The sequence below is a fragment of the Lynx canadensis genome, chromosome D1 (assembly GCF_007474595.2).
Source record: "Lynx canadensis isolate LIC74 chromosome D1, mLynCan4.pri.v2, whole genome shotgun sequence".
In the NCBI taxonomy this organism is placed as follows: Eukaryota; Metazoa; Chordata; class Mammalia; order Carnivora; family Felidae; genus Lynx; species Lynx canadensis.
Window position 1 is genome coordinate 68,891,796 of NC_044312.2, and position 20,000 is coordinate 68,911,795.

The following is a 20,000-nucleotide window of genomic DNA, read 5'->3' on the forward strand; positions in this document are numbered from 1 at the left end:
CCCCAAATTGCACAAATAAATTATTAAAAATAAGAAGAGCCTATATGACAGTGATTGGGTATAAGCTTAAAATAGAAAAAACAATTGCATTCCTAGATCTCAGCATAAAGTAATTAAAAAATGAAAGAAAAAAGATGCCCTTACATTAGCATAAAAACATATGGCACCTAGGAGTAAATCAAACAAAAAATGTATACAACCTTTATGAAGCCAATTTTAATCCTTCACTGAAAACCACCAAGAGACTCAAACATAATTTCACATATACAAAAACCTGATTTAAGCCTACAGTAGCATGCAGATATATAGGAAATAAGTGATTCTCAGACAAGTGATTTTCAACAGAGGAAAAAAATTAAATTGAGCCTTACATCATCCAAACAAACCAATTTCATAAAGATTAAAGTTTTTAAAATTAATTTTAGTTAATTTTTTAATGTTTATTTTAGAGAGAGAGAGAGAGAGAGAGAGCACGCGCGCGCGCGTGCGCGCGAGCAAGTGGGGGAGGGGCAGAGAGAGAGGGAGACATAGAATCTGAAGCAGGCTCCAGGCTCTGAGCTGTCAGCACAGAGCCTGACACAGGGCTCGAACCCACAAACTGTGAGATAGTGACCTGAGCCGACTGAGCCACCCAGGTGCCCCCAAAGATTTTAATATGAAAAATGAAACTTCAAAAGTTAAGAAGAATCTTTTTGACCTCAAGCTGGTAGTCTGTAGATACTATAAGGGAAAAGATAAGCCACTAATTCAGAAAATACATTTGCAACAAATATAACCAAAAAAGAATCAGTATTCCAGAATATGTGAAGAACCCTTAAAAATCAATAAGAAATAGGCGAGCAAATGTTTGCCTTTATAAAAATAGGCAAATAATAAAAACATATCATGCTCATTAGTAATCAGGAAAATGCAAATACAATGAGAAACTCTTTCAAACTATTAAATTACCAAAATTTATAAAACTTGATAATACTAAGTATGTGGCAAGGTTAAGAAACAAGGGGTACTTTTTATTCAATGTTAGTGGGAGTATAAACAGTCATAGCTCTTTGGAAAATGCTTTGGCTTTCTGTTTTCTGTGAAACTGACCATTTGCATACCATACTAAGGAATTTTATTCGTCAGTGTGTATTCCAGAGCAAAACATGGAGAGGGACTTAGACAGCAATCATCAGGAAAATGGGTCAATTATGGTATGTTCAAAGATCCCCCAAAGTGATTTTGACTCTTGAGGAAAGGCAGATTCTAAAAAAAATTGTTGTAAATTGTTCCATTGAAAGAAAGGAAATTGAATGGAATGATTCCATTCAACTCATGTTTATTGAGTGTTGTGCCAATAGAAGTCAGTGTGGCTGCACAGGTTACTCATGGACCACATTTCAGAAGGACACATAAGAGAGATTAGAAAGGGGGCATGTAATATAGGATTAAAGTGGGTATCATGCAGCAAAGAGGCTCACTCTGAAAAAAAAAAAAAAAGAATACTCTAAAGACAGCAAAATAGTGCCTTTAAAGCTGTTTCTTTTGGATTGAGAACAAGGAAAGGAGAGACCCAGGCAGATGGTGTAATGTTACAGGATGAAAAAAGACAACTCATTTCCAACTCTCAGCATTTATGTTTTCTTTATCAAGGAAAATAGTCCTCCATCTAGAAATGTTAAACACATCTAGAAGAGGGAGTTGAATCTGAAAGAGAAATCTAGGTGAGAAAAATGAGAGAGTAATGAATTTAGGTTTCTTTCATGGAGAACGATGGCACGTATACTGGTCTTGTTGGGTGTGGCGTTCCTCAACCAGAATTTGTTGAATGAACCAAATTAACCAGTTATTTCAACATGGCTAGATACAACCTCGGTCTTTGAAAACTCATGGTGAATTCCAGAACCAAAGACTAAAGGCCAGTCTATTTTCTGTGTTTCACTTCACATAGGAAAGAAAGAGGAATTCTGATCCTTGTCAAGATTCTAGGAAGGATTATTAAAGAAACTGTGAATATTTAGAAAGAAACTTAGCGATTATGAGAAGCCACTGGTGTTTACTGAGAAGCTGTGAACAACAAATGTCATTTCCTTTTCTGGGTGGAGCTGTGAGGTTTGTAGTGCCAGTGGACACGGCAGACGTTGTGAAGCTTGATTTCAGGAAATTATTTTACCGAGGCTTCCTGTAACAGCCTCATGGACAAAATATAGAAATGTGTGCTGGGTGATAGAGCGCATTTAGAGTCTGTAGAACAGCCTCACCCAAAGCCTGAGCAGGGTCCCTAATGATGGGCCAGATGGCTCTGTTCTTGGTCCAGTCCCATCTGACATTTTGGTTTTCAATATTGCATAAAGGTCCAGGATGCCCATTTATCAATACTGCAGAAACCCCAAAGCTAGAACTGTGTCAGCTGGAGGAAATATTCGAAAGATTTCCCCATGATGGAACAAAATAAACAAGATGATAGTTAACAAGATACATATACAGTCTTGCATTAGGTTAAGGAAAAGCAGAGTTGCACAAACGGAGCATGAAGTCGTCAGACTTCACCAGCACTCGTGTGGAAAGGCCACACTCGTTTGCAAGGTAGGAAGAGCCCAGTGCAGACACAGCTGCCAACAGACCTCAGCAACCCCAGGGCTCAGACAAAGGTGCAAGAAGATCTCTCCCCTCTGAACTGTTGGTATTTTGTTTGATTCTGGACTGTCTTCAGGTTGCATCCTGGAACACCAGAGGGCAAGTGGAGGTGGGCAGCCCTCTTGTGACACAATGACAAATGACCTAGGGGTGTTGACTCTGACAAAAGAGCACTCTGAATGCCTTCTGAGTGTTAAGTGTTCTCTGTTTTCCCATGGAGGCAAAACTGGGCTTGGCAGCTGGCGGCCAGCCCATCAAAGGCCAGTGGAAAGAAGTTTTCTATACTTGGAGTACAGAGCCCCGCAGGGATTTCCACCATCACATGGAGAGTTATCACAGAGGCTGGAGAGGGAAGGAGGTAGAGGGAATCCCCGGAACAGATTACCCATGAAGGTTCTTTCATCGCTTATGTCATATGATTTGAATGATGACCATTACCATTTATTGAGCTTAAACTGCGTGCCAGGGCTGGGTTAAGGTCTTTGTGTACACAGTCAATCCCACTGTATCTTCATAACAGATGAGGAGACTGAGGCTCAGGGAGGCTACAGTATGTGTTCTTAGCCCACATGGTAGGAGGTGCAAGAGTGGAAGTTTGATCCCAAGTGTAAAGTAACTTTTACGCTATAGATGATCTCTGGTCTATATACCTTATTCTTTCATTTCTGTCTGTGTGGCCATAGCAAGGGGCACATTATCTTCTATTTGGCTGTGCGGCGTTGGTGTTCCCCACTGAACTGCAAGTTCCCAGTTGCCTGTCATCCAAGACACCTAAGGAAGAATAACATTTGGCTATTTCTCTCCCCACCCCTCTTTTAATCCTTCCTGATTAAAACTTCACTTAGATCATGCTTCTCAACCACCTTTAGTGTCCTTTTGTGTTCTACAGCATAAAGTACAAGAGTCTCAGCATGACGTTCAGGGACCTCTAGGATGAGATGCTCATACACTCCCAGACCTCGCCCTCTGCCCCGCCATGCCCCCTTAGTCCTGCCTGATCTCTGTCTCTACCACTTTCTGTTCCATCCCCTTGTCTTTGCTGACATTGCGTCTTCTTGGAAATGTCCTCTCCCATCCTCATTAGTTCCTCTCCAAGTGTTATCCATTCTTCAACACCCCGGTTCAAGCACCACACTTCTTGGAAAGCCAACCTCACATCCTGACTGGGAAAACCCTCCCCTCTCTATACTCCCAGAGTGCTTTTATGCTGCTTAGTTGTGGTTAAGAGTTTTCTAATGTTCTATTTTATTCTAGCTCTTTAAATCCATCTGCTCCAGAAGATTCTCTAGAAAAAATAATAAAGAGAGATGGCCAGCCTTATGCTTTACTATCTCCAAATTTCTCATCACATGTAGCATTATCTGTCACCGTATCCCCATTACCCAAAGCGGTACCCAATACCTATTCAATAAGTAGGTGTTATTGGATGAGCGAATGAATTTATGCATGAAGGGACAAATAGATGCATTCATCAGAAGTCCAGATCTGCCTTGTGGTACCAATTTCCCCTAAATTGTATAATTTGGTGCATTACACATGAATCTCTCCGGACCCAAATGTCCATATCAACAAAAAGGTGGTTAAGAAGACAGGGAGGAAAGGGAACTCATTTTTATGAATGACTTGTTACGAGCAGGGCAACATGTCAGGCGTGTTACTTGCCCTACAAGCCTATGAGAAGGAGGGAAGGAGTGAGGGGGAGTGGGGAGTGATACAAAGAAGTGAAAAGCTCAGGATAAAGCTCACTAGGGTTCAAGCCCTGGTTCTGCCACTTAATAACTGTGAGCTTGGGAAAATTGAGCTTTTAGACCTCTGTTTTCTCCAGCTATCAAGTGGTGATTATAAAAGAATCTACTGGTGAGTTTCATATGAGGTTTAAATGAGATGTCCCATATATTGAGGTTCCTGGGTGGCTCAGTCGGTTGGGTACCTGGCTTCAGCTCAGGTCGTGATCTCGCGGTTTGTGGGTTTGAGCCCCACATTGGGCGCCATGTTGACAGCTCAGAGCCTGGAGCCTGCTTTGGATTCTGTGTCTCCTCTCTCTCTCTCTCTCTCTCTCTCTCTGCCCCTCCTCTGCTACCTTTCTGTCTCTCTCTCAAAAATAAATTAAAAAACATTAAAAAAATAAAAAAATAAATGAGATGTCCCATATAATGCACAGAGCCCACTGACTGGCATGTAATCACCAGTCATAATATGGCATAATAAATAGTAGCTTCTCACTACTCTATTATTTGTGTGTCTTTTTAAAATATTTTTTTAAATGTTTATTCTTGAGAGAGAGAGGGAGAGAGAGAGAGAGAGACAGTGGAAGAGGGGCAGAGAGAGAGAGAGACACAGAATCCGAAGCAGGCTCCAGGCTCTGAGCAGTCAGCACAGAGCCTGACACAGGGCTCGAGCCCACAAATCGGGAGATCATGACTTGAGCCAAAGTTGGACGCTGAACCGATTGAGCCACCCAGGCGCCCCTCCTTGTGTGTCTTATTGTTCATTTTAACCAATTAAGAAGCAAAGGCTCAAAGTCACATGTATGTTTTGTCTGCACTATTTTCCCCTCTGCCTATGGGATACTCCAGTATAAATCCTTCTAGAATGGCCATGAGCCACAATACAGCCTGTGTTCTCATTTCAGGGTGAAATACTAAAAAGCCATCTCCATGTTCCTGCTTCTCAAATATGCTTAGATTTTTAACATTTTATTATGTAAACATTTGACATCTAACATTGTGCATCCAAAAGCAGCATCAGTTTTTCTCATGGTTATTCTTATGTTTAATAAAGGTCATAATCTAGGGGTGCCTGGGTGGCTCAGTTGGTTAAGCAACCGACTTTGGCTCAGGTCATGATCTCGCGGTTCGTGGGTTCGAGTGCTGCCTTGGGCTCTGTGCTGACAGCTCAGAGCCTGGATCCTGCTTCAGATTTCTGTTTCTCCTTCCTCTCTGCCCCTCCCCTACTCATTCTCTCTCCCTCCCTCCCTCTCTCTCTCTCTCCCTCTCTCTCTAAAATCGACATTAAAAAAAATAAAATAAAGGTCATAACCTAAGTTATAAGAAGATATGAATAGAACTTTCCCAGTGAGACTCAAAACTAGTAACTTTTTTCCCCATCATTTGGCTTTTCTTTGTGTAAAAAATTAAGATGCCAGTCACCACTCCTCTATAATTAAATGTGGTATGAGCTTCTCTGCCCCATGAAGGGAGCCACACCTCACCTGAGCACCCAGTAATCATTGGATTTGGGGAAGGAGAAGGAGGAGGAGATAGTAACCAGCAGAGTTACTAGGGTTTTCTTTGGTGGAGATTTTGATGCATCAACATACAGAAGTTTGGGGCACCTGGGTGGCTTAGTCGGTTAAGCGTCCAACTTCAGCTCAGGTCATGATCTTGCAGTCTGTGAGTTTGAGCCCTGCGTCAGGCCCTGTGCTGACAGCTCAGAGCCTGGAGCCTGCTTCAGATTCTGGGTCCTCTCTCTCTTTGCCCCTCCCCTGCTCAAAAAGAAATAAATATTAAAACAATTTTTGTTAAAACATACAGAAGTTTTACCAGTAGACAGGAGAAGTTTCATTTATGGCAGGACATTATCGAGATTATATGAACCTTGGAGCTGAAGTATTCATGCCCTAAATGTCCAGGAGGACGGCCCCCAGAGCATGCACAGGTGGGTTTTATTTTTCACGCCTGCAACCTGAGGCATCAACAGGCCATCAGGGGGGCTGCCGCCTGTTGAGACTTTTTCTGCTACAAACATGGCCCACCAAAGTAGCTCCTAAGCAGGTTGATCATGGGGAGAAAAATGCCAATCTAACCCATTTGCCGCTGATTTCTTAAGCAGATTCAGGCACACAAGATGAAGCACAGCTTTTGCAGGAATGGTTTAAGCTGGTTCTGGAGAAGAATAAATTAATGCGATATGAGTCGGAGCTACTGATCATGTAAGTAAGGCAACACAGATAACAGCGAGTCCTAAAAGCAAAGAGGGTGGGAGTGGGGTGGCTCACCCTCCCGGGTTGAAGTCCCAGGAATTTTTCTCCTTGTGCATACAGAATTGTGATTGAGGCAAATTGATATTTGGTGCCTTGCATATCATGCTGGCATTAGTGCAGAGAATCTTCAGTTGTCTGTTCCCTCTGTGGAGTCCTATGGCTAAAACAGACCTCAAGTGATGGGTCTGGAGCTAGAGGGCATTTGGATAAGGTATTTTCAATCCATCCTTGTCCCTGAGACCAGTGGGGGAGGGGGGGCCACCTGCAGTCACACACCTGCAATAGGGAAGCTTATGTCTGGGAAGAGGCTGGAGAGATCTGCCTGGCCACTTCCTTGTGGCTTTAACATACAAGGACTGAGACCTCTCTGGCTGTCCTCTCTGAATAAGAGAGCAGCCTGGTGGGAGAACCAGAAAGTAGAGGTGGATGTCATCATACTCTGAAAGAGTTGAAGGTCACTCAGCATGTGGACATATCTTTTAGGGGTAACCATTCAACCCACTGCACTAACCAGACCCCAGAATTAGACATACTCATCTATGTAGTTACAGAAAGTAATGGACCCACTTGCTTCTTGGGGGCAAGACTTTTACCCTAGACCAATGTATCTCAACTGAGGGCAATTTTGCCCCCCCCCACCACCACCGGAGGATATTCAACAATGTCTGGAGGCATTTTTGGTTGTCATACCTAGGAGGTGCTACCTGTGTCTAGTGAGTAGAGGCCAAGAGTGGTACTTAACATCCCACAATGCACAGGATGCCCTGTCTCCCCCCACCAACTATTGAAGTAAAATGCCCATAGCATCAAGATTGAGAAATCTTGCCATAGACCTATGGCAAGGCTCAGAGTAATCAAGAACACAGGTCTGCTGTAGGCAGGCTAGTCCCAGGAGAAAAAGGGTGTGAGCTAAGTTCACCTAGTCTCTTCCCAGATTTACCTCTCCCAGGTTGAGAGTGAGTAGGAGTGGAGACTGGGGAAGGAGACTAAGAGTTCTACTCATTGAGCTTCAGGGACATGGAAGGAAAGTCCGGGAAGAAAGCATCCTCCTTAGTAACTATTTTTTCTGTCACTATTTTTTAAGTTGATACACATGCTGAGACTCAGAGCAACACTTACCCATGCCCGCCTGACTGCAAAGCCTTTTTTCCCCAACCATACCATCTGCCTGTGGACCAGATCTGAAGTACAAAGTTCATTCAACAAAAATGTATCCAACACATTCTGTGTGCCAGGAACTGCTGGGTAGTATGGAAATAAAAATGAGTGAGGCCACAGTCCCTATTTTCGAGGATCTCATAATTTTAGGGGAGAAAGACATGCTAACACATAGCATGCTAGCAATAAGAAAACATGCCAAAATCTCCATGGAAGTTTGTAGAAGGAGCATTCGGTGCATGGGCTCTACCTGTGAGAGTCTGAAAGTCAATGACTGCTGCTGTTACTGCTTAGTGACCAGCTTCCCTAGTTAGTCTGCTGCCAGGGGGAACCTTCAGCTCCAAAAGAGGCCAGAGGGAAGCTCAGGCAGGTGAGCTAGACAAAAGCAGGAATGGTTTAAGCTGTTAAAGGATAGGTTTTAGTTTAGAGAAAAGACCTGGTTGAACAGAACCATCTTGGATAACCGACTTGGGTGCTTTGGGAAAGCAGATACCAAGACAAGATTGGAAGTCCAAGAAATGTACTGGGATAAAGGGAAATAGGAGGGGGAGTAAGAGGCAAGTCTACAGACCCTCTTTGGTCCTGACACCTGTGAAAGGAGAAGGGGAGGAAAGGGAATTGAACAGAGGAGCCTGAGATGGCCCTGTAGCCCTGAGAACATCTTAGCCAGGCCAGAGGGAGAACCAGAAGAGAGATGCCATCAGAGGAGTCCAACTCCAGTACTACCGCTGTGCTCTGACATTGGCTGGGAGCTGCCTGGGGACAGTGTGGCCACAACACGACACTGAGTGGATTCTGCCTCAGCAGTCAGCTTGCTGTACTCTGCCCAGAAAGTTCTCTCTTAAAGGAAGGCTTGAGTGGTACACTTCCATTGGCTATCAGAGCGGGCCAAGAGAAGTTCAGGGTCAATAACAAAAGGCAGAATATTGAACACGGCAGGGACCTTGACCCAAGTAGTAGTAAAAATAAGGGCAGCAACGACAGGGCATAGCAAAGTGTAGCAGATACCCATGCACGCCGTGGGTAGGGTGCAAGTGAAGGCCCCATGATGTCAAACCCAGGGACCTATTCTCAGCCCTCACCCTCTTCAATGTCTCTGTAGCAATGAATCCCCTCGACCTCTCTCTTCTCTCTCAAAACTTTCTCCTCCTGGTTTCTGTGATGCTGAATTTCTTGTTTTAATTGCTTCTCAAAGTTTTGATTGCTTCCTTCCTGGTGACATCTGTTTTGTTTGACTTCCAAATGTGGGCATTTCCAACCTCGTTGTCTTCAAATTTTTCTTTCTCTGTAGTCTTCCTCTGAGGGATCACATGACTTCACCCACCCTCTCTGATCCCTGTGACCTCTGTTTGTGGTCCTCATTCTCCTGAGAACTCCAGAGTTGGGTTCCCAAAGCTCTGGGGAACCTCCACATTACAGATGGCCTAGCATGTGGGCGCCTTGCACACACGAGGGATACACATGGAATAGTCCCAGGCATTGAAAGGTTGAGAAGTTCCAAACTGACCTTTACCAAGAACTAACTTCTCTTCTTGACTTTGCTGCTCCTATTGGTGGAAACACAGAGACCCCAAGCGTCCCTGATCCCTCTTTCCACATCTCCTACAACCAGATGGACAGCGTCTGAATTTTATTGCCTCCACATGGACACAATGGCTCTCTCCTGCCTCCTCTTCCTTGTTTTGCTCTTTATCACAATCAGGGATTTGGGAGTTGTTAGAGGTGATACTTGAAGTCCCTTTGCCCCTAAAAGAGAAAAGATTTTCAGATTGTCATTGCTTCTCTCCTGGATTATACTAGTCGTTTCTTGATGATGCATCCCCAAAGGGCGGCCTGAGTGGCCTTCCAAACACCCACTGAGATCGCATCACAACCTTCAGCGGCTCCATGGTCTTTCCAGTTCGGCATATCCCAACAGTCCTTCTGGGCTCCTTCAGCGACCTCAGCAGTAGCAGAACTTTCCGTTTAGAGATATTCCAAGACCTCGGTTTTAATGAGAAAAAAAAAAAAAAAGAAGGCAGTAGCTGTAGTCAGTGAGCTTCTATTTCTAGGCAGATCGTCAGTTTTTACAAGGTCTGAACATTTTCTCATCTCCAGGGCCCAAGAATTAGAACTGGAAGATCATCAAAGCAGACTGGAACAGACATTAAGAGAAAAAATGCTCAAGGAGGGTGAGTACGATGACATGTTTGGGGCCCCTTGTTAAAGACATTTTTCCCCCGAGAGGCACTTGCACAGAGCACCCTGCAAATCCCAGAGTGGGACGCTCTTCCTGTCTTGTGCAAGCAGCCTGGAGGCAGAACGGGAGGCTGGATGGGTGGAAACTCACCACCTGCCCAGCAAGTCGCTTCTGGCTTTGTTCACCTGGGCTATGAGGGCAGCAGTTTACTCCATCCCATGAGCTAACAGAGCAAAATCATTCATTCGCTTTCCCATTTATTCAGTTAAGGAGTATTTGCTGAGAGTCTAAGGGGGCCCTGGCAATAGGAGAAGAGCACCCCTGCCTCGTGGTCTCACCGGGGAGGCCAACATGCAAACTGGTGTTTGTAGTACAATGAGACGAAGGCCAGGACACAGATGCTTTGGGAACACCAAGGAAGGCGGGCCTAGTTCTGCCAGGCACCATAGATGACACAGGAAACACCCTTCCCAGCACAGGCCGGACCAGGTCAACACAAATGAGAAAATAATTTCCACCACAAAGGAGGGAAAGCTGACATAAATTCAATTCACATGCTATACTGATTTATGCATTCATTGGTTCCAGCCCAGTAAGACACCGTTTTGTGGCTGTGTGTTCATGGGACCAGATCCACGCATGGCTTTCCTACACTTAGGCCTAGGTCTAAAAGGACAAGTTCAACAATTTCTTTACACCTCATGGACCAAACATACTTACCTATGGGGTTGCCTGGTACAGGGCAAGCACCTGACAAATATTAGACGTCATCTTTGATTGTTTTTTACTTAGGCATTTTATCCCCATTTTACAGTTTAGAAAACTGAGTCTCGGAACTTAAAAAGTATGTTCAAGGTAAGTAGTGAGAGGACTAAGATTCAGGCACAGACTACCAAAGAGGGTCTCCTATTCCTTCCCACGTAGTAATGATTTGTGGACTTTCTTTATAGCAACAAAAAATTCTATTTCTAGCAAAATCTTTATAGGGCTGCACTGTATAGAACAGATAAAAGTGTTATACATCATTTTTATTTGTCAGAGGGCTTGCATGAGTCCATTGATGACAAGCTAACATTGAGGGAGGAATGTTTTATTTTTCTGTGTTGATTATCAAATAAGGAGCAACGACACTGGAATATACCCAGATTAACAAGATCATAGAAGGAGTAGGAGTAAGATGGGTGAGAAGTCAGGGTACTCTGGGTTTTCTTCCTCCCTCAAACACAGCTATGTTGAGGTCAGATGATTTGGAACAACCAGGAAATTGATCTATGGAGTGTCAGAAGGATCTCCATGATTGGAGGGAGACAGTGTGCCAGGTACAAGGTGCATGGACATGAACTTGGGGAGAGAGAAACAGCAGTGCCACAGAAGAGAGGGAACCCTTTCCATGGAGAGACAAAGGGAAAGAAAGAGAGAGGGGTTGAGAGAGTGTGGCATCAGGTTTGCACAAGAGGAAAACCGCTCTGGACCAGGGACTGGGGAACAAGAAGTACTAAGTATAGCAGGGTTGTTTTTTTTTTAATTTTATTTAAATACAAGTTAGTTAACATATAGTGTAAAAGTAGTTCAGGAGTAGAATGTAGTGATTCGTCACTTACATATAATACCCAGTGCTCATCCCAGCAAGTGCCCTCCTTAATGCCCATCACCCATCTAGCCCAACAACGTGGATGGAACTGGAGTGTATTATTTATGCTAAGCAAAATAGGTCAGTCAGAGAAAGACAGAAATCATACGATTTCACTAATATGTGGAATTTAAGAAACACAACAGATGAACATAGGGGAAGGGAAGGCAAAATAAGATAAAAACAGATAAAAACCATAAGAGACTCTTAAATACAGAGAACAAACTGAGAGTTGCTGGAGGGGAGGTCGGGGGGATGGGCTAAATGGGTGATGGGCATTAAGGAGAGCATCTGTTGAGATGAGCACTGGGTATTATATGTAAGTGACGAATCACTACATTCTACTTCTGAAACCAATACTACACTAACCTGGATTTAAATAAGTTCATTAAAAAATAAATTAACTAAAAAGAAAAAACCATAGAGCATAATATCTGATTTATACATCAAATAAAAATTTCAGTTTGCTCTGTTTCTGGATGGTAAAATAAAAACCACCAACAGTCCCCATTAGCCATCTTTGAACCTTTTTTTTTTTTTTTTTAACTTTTACTAAGGAATGAGGATCATACATTTCTTCATTCCCCTTAGCCGATCTTCCATAAAAGCTCTAGCCCACTAGTTAGCAAGAGAGGAAAAAAAAAGAAAAAAGAACTTTATTTATCCCTCTCTAGTAGACTCGGTCTGATGCAATAAGTTTAACAATCCCTGTAGCAATGCTTAGTCTCTTTGGGATGAAAATGTTCAGCCTTGGAGATGGCCAGCTTTTCCTTCTGCTTTCCTCCCTAAGGACGGGTAGTAGGGAGAGGCAGGTTTTGTGACTTCGCAGCAGTAGGTATCTGGGTTGGTTGCTCTGATTCACTGAGTCCCCACCCAGCTGTGTCCCATCATCCGGCTGCCACTCTCTCTGCTGGCATTTGCAAGCTGAGGTGTATGGCTGGCATCATCCATAGCCTGGCCACTCCTCAGCATGCCTGGAGCCTGGTGGCAGTCCCTGGCTTACTCAGGCTCACCTCAGCACATCGTCCATTCAGCTTGTCCAGACAGTCTCCACCGTGGGACCACGTCACTCCTCATCGCGGGGGAGCCCTCTGGGAGGCTCACTGGCCAGCTACCTTTGGTAGCTCTAGGACTGGTGGGCACTCTTAAGCCCCATGGCTGCCACACACAGCAGATTGGGATCCGGGGAGCCACACTCAGACCCTTCTCTGCCCAACCACCACATACTGCCCTATGTTTATGCAGAAGGCACCCTTCCAGCTGGCTTCTTCCCAGAATTCCAAACAAGGGGCTGGGTAAGAATCCTTGAGCCCCCAGTGTTCCCATCAAATGGTATGACGTTTCCTGGCCCAGAACAGAGAGGCTAGAGCTAACCCTCTGCTTCTAATCGTCTCTTGCCCATAAAACACGAAGTACCGAGGGAATGGTGTTTCTCTATTTCCCTTTTGTCATATATGCCTTCTTCCTGACCCCATCCTCTGAACTAAGACTCATGTGAGAAACAGTGGCCCTTCTTTGCTCCAGGATCAGGCTCACCACCTAGTCCCTGGCATGTTAAAGGGAACGGGCTCAGGTATTTATAAAGTCGTCTCCCAAGGCAACAATCTGGTTGACAAGACTTAAATCTGCCTTAAAATCTATTTTGATTGTCAGAAAATCATTACTACCTGTTTCTTATCCCTTCCCTTCCTTTTGTAGCAATCTTATGTCCCCCGGGGCAATGGGATGTGTCAGGCCAATTAGGAAGAAGTTCTTGTACTCTTAAGACAAAAGAGAAAACATGTTCACAGTCTGGAGACACCGTCCCATTGGCCAACCAGAGCCTTATTTTGCTTCTGCCTGGTCTCTCCTCAAAGGGCTGCAATTTGTCATTAACTACAAAAAAAAAAAAAAAAAAAAAAAAAAAAGAAAAGAAAAAAAGGATCGTCAACTTTGAAGTCCTAGCCCCTGATGCAGATGGTTTGTTTAGAAACTTTTCTCATAGATTCCTTTGTTGTAGTTCAGACATGTTTAGGGAAAACAGCCTTCTTGTTGTTCCGTTGGTTTCTTTTTTTTCTTGCAGGGGAGGGGAGGCTGGAGAACTCTGTGGGGCCTGGCTGATATTCTTTTCCTTACAAAGGGATTTCCCCCTGTTTGCTTTGTATATACTCTCAGATGAAAACTGAGCTGACTGCAGCACAAAGCACCCTCCTTGCTAATCTGTGGCTGCGAGAGAGTTCCCTGGTGTTAAATTCATTTCCTTGTTTTCTCCATGGAAATTAGAAGACAGAACAAGTCCGAAACAATCAAGAATGCCCGTGCCAAGATCTCTCCCTCGGCCTGAATGTTACCTGAGGCCCAATGCTTGCCGTTTTTTTGTTTTTTAGAGAGCCAGAAAGATGAGAGCGATCTGAACGAGGAGCAAGAAATACTCAGCGAGATGATGCAAGTAATTGAACAAAGGGACAGACTCGTGGACTCCTTAGAGGAACAGCGCATAAAAGAAAAGGCTGAAGACCAGCACTTTGAAAGCTTCATATTCTCCAGGGGCTGTCAGCTGAGTAGGACGTGAGCAGCCCAAGGCGCTGGCCCTGGATGCTGGCTGAGGATCAGGCCGGGCACACCTCACTCACTCACGGTTCCTTGGCAGGATTTGCCATACGTGGAACTTAAGTGACGCCCTATTGCAATTTCTTCTTAAAATTCTCCCATATGGAGTACAGCTGCCCAAGACCCTTCCAGAGATTATAATGACGAATAGACAAAGATGGTTAGGGAATTGGCAGTCACTTTGGCACGTCTCACATTGGAAGTGACCTTGGCAGATGACCAGCATTGTTTTCCCTGGAAAGTGACACAGGGATCGACTTTCCTGCTGTTTTTATCATTTATCTCCCCAATTCATTGAGTTACACATCTTAAGATTTTTACAAAGCTGCCTTTTCATTAATATATCCATATTTGCCCTTTTTTTTTTTTTTGCATGGATGACCGGTTTCCAAATGTCAGAAAGAAGCAGCCACAGTTTAAAGATTAGGTTAATATTTAAAAATTGTGTTTCCAGAGAAAGAGGAGAAACCTTGAGATTACTGATTACATAAAGCAAATAACTCATATAGCAGGTGTTAATTCAATCCAGGGTGAATTTAATTTACCAGTTGTATTTATAAGCCTTAATATAATATACATAAGAAATGAGAGTTTAATACAACATTTGAGCCTTAATTTCATTTTAAAAAAAAAGAGAGAAGGAAATCAAACTTTAACTTCATACTGGCAAGACTATCAGTGTTCACCAAATACTGCAGGCTTAGAAAAGCTTTTGTTCTCAGAGTCCTCTCCTTACTGGCCCTGGAACACAGTGAAAAGTGTTTCTCGAAAATGAATCATTTTCCAGTGCATTTTTATAACTGCTGGTAATGGCACTGAAAACACACACACTCGTGATCCAAGGCGAAGAAGGCTTCCCGGTGACAGCCTTCTCAGGTCCAAAGAGAAGTGTCTCCAGCGCTCTCTCCAGGGACTCCCTGGGAACTCCACAGGACAAGGACAAAACCACTTCTGACTTCACCCTAGAGCTGAGTGCAGCGACCCCATTTACCAAAGGCAGTGATCAAATCCCAAACTGGGTCATGGATTTTTTTTTTTTTTAAGTGACATTTTCAATGTGAAAAGAAAGCCAGGAGATGGAATTTGTGCACTGACAGGAGATTCCTGGGTCATTTTGATGGTTCATATGGGAACCAAAGAAAAGATTTTAAATAGTGATCTGTTGTCATAAAGTATTGGATTGTTTACAGTCAATGGGATTCTTTGAAGAGTCAGCCTGTTGCTGACAAGAGACAGACTGAGGAACTCTTTGTTATATGTTTGGCCTCTCTCATTTCTGCAAGTGTGTAAATGTGTCATTGAACAAAAGGTGCTTTGCAACAGTTGGCTCTTGAGACCTAACTCTCCTCAGTTCATGTTGACCATGAACCACTGCTGTGTGAGGTGCTGTCTATGTGCACCAGTCTGGCCAGCTGATAAGCCAGAAATCAGAAATGTAACTGGATTTCTCAAGTGCACCAATGTTTTGGGTGGTATTAAAATGCAACCTTTCCATGGCAGACCAAATTCCGAAGGTTGTAATTCTTTTTTCCTTCCTTCTTCTTCCTTTCCCCTTTTTTAAAAAAGAGTCAAATCTTCTAGTGCCTGAATTCTATTGGGGAATATGTGCAGGCATCTATCTAGCTGTCAAAACTATGCCATTTATGGCTATTTACCTCTTCTTATTTATTTATATATTTGGTGGAAATTGCTAATACAGTTTCCTCACAATTCTGATTTTCCTGTATTATAACTTGGAGAAGATCTATTGGCACTAGGGGGTATCGGTATATAAGCTATTTAACATACAAGTAACCCAGATGTTTGGGGCAGTGAGCTAGTTGTATAGTATTAAAGATTTATGGAGATAGTTAAAATAATATTTTTGGCCTTCAGGCATTTAAAATAAGACTCTGGATACTCAGGAATTTTAATTCATTTAAAGAAAAAGATCTAGAACTTCTGTTTTTATTCTAGAATATTTAGAAGTATTCAAACCCAGTGTTTTCTGTCAGTTCTATGAAAGCATGCTGCTTGCGACTTGCATATGTTTAATGTGATGCTTACCTGTGTGGTGTCTGGATTGTTTTGATACAAAAGAATTTACTGCTACTTATTTTTGATTTGTTCTATTTTCATCTAAAAGAAAGATCCTCCTGAGGGGGGCCAAGAAACACCTTCTTTCTGTTAATAGATGAGAAAGGCAATTTGTTCATTTTCTCTTTCAAAGACCGTGTTCTGGAGTTGAAGGCTGAGTCTTACGTGGCCAGGTTGAAACACACGCTCATACCTAAGAGCCTTTTACTTACGCCGGCTTTTTACCAGCACGTAAAACCATTTCAATGGACATTTCCAAAATGACACAAATATTGTAGCTGTTGAATTATTTTGAACAATTCCATTCCTATTCACAATAAAGAATGTTCTAAGACCGTCAAAGTGTAAAATACTGTACATTTGAAAGACAGTTTCTTTATGCAGTATGGGTAGGATTATGGCGAAAACAGCTTCTTCTGTCCCATAAAAGTATACTTGTGATCAAAGCTGGACAAGTTAGGACTCTGAACGAGACATAAAGCCCCAGCTCCGGGTCGTATTTTATAGCCAGTCTCACACAGCTTCTGAGTTAAACTAAAGGGCTCATGTTAGTTGCTAGTTTAGGATTTTACATAAGTTGAATCAAGAGGACATGTCTGAAGCTTGCTCTCGCAAAGCATTCATTTGTTGATCTATTTGTGTAACAAACATTCTCTGAATGCCTGTGGGGTTGTGCAGCTTCCATTAGGGGAGAATATCAGTCCTCCACTCTGCCCCCAAATAACTGCAAAAATAAACAAGTACCACTCGCAAATAAATACAAAGGTAAAGAACTATTTCATTATAAGCATCAGTCTATTCTACTCACATTTATCTCAAGTCTAAAGACATTTATCCCCAACTCTTGTAGTGCTTCTTTGGCAATGAAAATAAGTTCGTTTCTAAAACTGTGAAAAATACTATCAGGTTGTACTGTTTCATTTAGACCTTGACTTTGGCAGTGTGAGGCTGCTTGGACTCAATCAATGCTGAGATGCAGCATGTTAATTGCGACTGAGAAAGGAAGTGGCAGGTGTTTCCAACTCTGATGAGCTGCAATGAAATTGATGTTTTCTGCATTCTGGAGGCAAATGGCAATTCAGCAGTGTCTGTCTTCCCAGGAAGCAGACTTACAGGCTTTTCCTTCCAAACTGAAAATGGCAGCATGTCCCAGCCAGGTGGCTGATCAGAGAACTACCTCAGCAGGGCAGAGGTGGCAGGGGGCAGCTGGGGCTGCCACACGAACAGAGAGAGTCGCAGTCATTGGATGTGGTGAGCTCAAATGTAATTTATTGTAATAGGAAGGTTCACGTACAGGGAAGCGTGTACTGTTTCGCCTACTGTTTATCTTCTAACCTCACTGCTGAGTAGCTTGTAAAAGATTAATTTGCTCTGACAATTGGGAACTATTCATGTGGGCTGAAATGCGTTACATGGGCACTGCTATAAATACTGAAATGAACCAAAAATAAATGGTTTCCTGTTGAAGGAATCAAAACATTTTCATGTGGGCTTGGTCTGGCACCTCCAAGGGCAGTGTCCATTTCATGTCTTCCTTTCCAGTGAAAGGAGCGGGGCAAAGCTTTGATTTCGTGTGGGAGTCTGTGAATTAACAGTTGGATGCTTTATTCCCACCGGGGCACCTGGAAGGACTTACCTGACTAGCACATTGGACTTGATTGGGAAGAGGAGTGAAGAAGTTTTGCCTAGGGTGTATTCTTTCAACAAAGAAAGTTACCCTGAGGGATGGGGAGGCAGAAAGGTGGAGCCAGTCCTGGTTTACCTCCTCATTCCTCTCACCTTCTTACCTGGCATGGCCTGGTTTTATATTTCAGTTCCTCTGCAGAAATGCTCCCATCTGCCCTGAACTGGCCTCTTTCGTCAATGCACACTTTGAGGACCGGGCTTATTTGTTTCTGTTCTTAATCCCAGTGCATGCAAGCGTTCCTGATACGTGAGAGCATAATGCCTCAGAATTGCCACATCAGGTTAACCAAGTGGTCAGTCCCCAGCATTTCACACGGAGTTCCCCCTTTGTTTGAAAGCTTTTGTCTGCTGTTGGAATATTTGCAACGATCCATTTGTTCCCATCTAAAATCAACAAAAAGTAAACATAACTGCAAATAAGAGCCCCTGTTTTGCAAGCGCTAACATTGTGGCAGCAGGGAAAGCCCCAAGGAAGGCCAGCCACTTTTGATGGCACTTTGCAAGTTTTCTTTGTGCCCATGCTGGGGCTCATCTGCCCTCCTCTGGCTCTCAGAGTCACGGACTCTCAGCCATTAGCTGGCCTATTAGCTGCAACTCACCATCCCTTAGCCTTTGGGGCATGTGTGGTAGTTTCACACTCACTCCCTCTCGCAGCTTGTTTCTGCAAAAACAACAAGCACAACCAATGTTGTCAGGGATTCCCCTGAGGAGCCCCTCCGACTCTGATCAGGGTACTGGATACTGTGAATTCAGCTCGTGTCACCTGCCAGGTGCCGTAATAAGCTCTATAAATGTATTGTTTCATTTGATCTTGAAAGCAAAATCCTTATACCCCATTTTTAAGATAAGACTGAGACACAGAGGCTCAGCTTACCTGCTATTCCAGGTACAAAGTAGTGGAACTGGGGCTAGATCCAGATGTCAGCCTCCGGAACCTGGGCCCTCGACCGCCAGGCTATACAGCCTTACCCTGTGTCCCCACCCAGACCTGTGTCTTCTGTTTACCTGTTCCTTCCCTTGCTTTCCTAAATCAGTTCCCGTTGCCATAGTCCCCCAGCACCTCACTGCCCTGCCCTGATCAGGGGAAATAAGGGAACGGAAGCCAAAGCTGTCCCTTTAAAGTGCCTTGTGTTTCCTTCTGTACTGCATCTATATATACTCTAACATGAAAACAATGATCTAGAGTGGTTATCTAACCTCCACCACCCCTCACAAAAATCTTTGAGTAAACATGACACTCTAGGAAGATGCATCTTGTTTACACTGGGAGGTCAAGTACCTGGGACACACTGCCATGGACCTGCAGGGCACTTTTGTGCCCCAAATTGAGAAGCATGGCACTACCTAATCAAATCTCAGCTCCCAAGGGTAGGGAAGCAAGAGCACAGGGATGGAGGGATGGGAGAAGGCGTGCATGGAGGGAGTGTCTTGGAGACCAACTGGGAGTAAGCTGGTTTTTGCAGACCCTTGGAGAGACCATGCAGAGGTGGTGGGGAGCAAGAAAAGTCTCAAATACACAGCCACACTTTCTACCTAAAAGAGATAGAAAAGGAACGGCAACTAAAGCCTGGAGCCAGAAGAAGGGAAGTAATAAAGATGAGAGCAGGAATAAATTACATAGAAGGAAATAGAACAGTAGGACAGATCAATGAAACCAGAAGCTGGTTCTCTGAATTAACAGAATTGATAACCCCCTAGCCAGACTTATCAAAAAGGAAAGAGAAAGGACCCAAATAAATAGAATCACAAATGTAGGAGGAGAGATCACAACCAATACCGCGGAAGTACAATTAGAATATTATGAAAAATTATATGCCAAGAAACTGGGCAATCTGGAGGAAATGGACGCATTCCTAGAAACGTACAACTACCAAAACTGAAACAGGAAGAAATAGAAAAAAAAATTTTTTTTAACGCAGGGATTTTTAAGTTTATTTATTTTGAGAGAGACAGAAAAAGAGTGCAAGTGGGGGGGTGGGCAGAGTCAGAGGGGGGCAGAGGATCCAAAGCAGGCTCTGTGCTGATAGGAGACAGCCTGACATAGGGCTCAAGCTCAGGAACTGTGAGATCATGACCTAAGCCGA

At 43.6% G+C, this 20,000-nt stretch overlaps 1 protein-coding gene across 2 annotated transcripts in view; it reads left to right on the plus strand.

The window, feature by feature from the left end:
- Nucleotides 1-16,572, plus strand: part of LOC115524485 (F-actin-monooxygenase MICAL2) — a 223,772-nt gene extending 207,200 nt beyond the window's left edge. Inside the window, exons 35-37 of one of the 2 annotated variants that reach the window (XM_030330799.1) lie at nt 6,448-6,547; nt 9,854-9,927; nt 13,932-16,572. In XM_030330799.1, the coding sequence (XP_030186659.1) occupies nt 6,448-6,547; nt 9,854-9,927; nt 13,932-14,116 (359 nt within the window). In that variant the 3' untranslated portion in view covers nt 14,117-16,572. Of the gene's footprint in view, nt 1-6,444; nt 6,548-9,853; nt 9,928-13,931 lie in introns of both variants that reach the window. The other variant, XM_030330800.1, reaches the window with a different exon arrangement.
- The last annotated feature ends 3,428 nt before the right edge of the window (nt 16,573-20,000 follow it).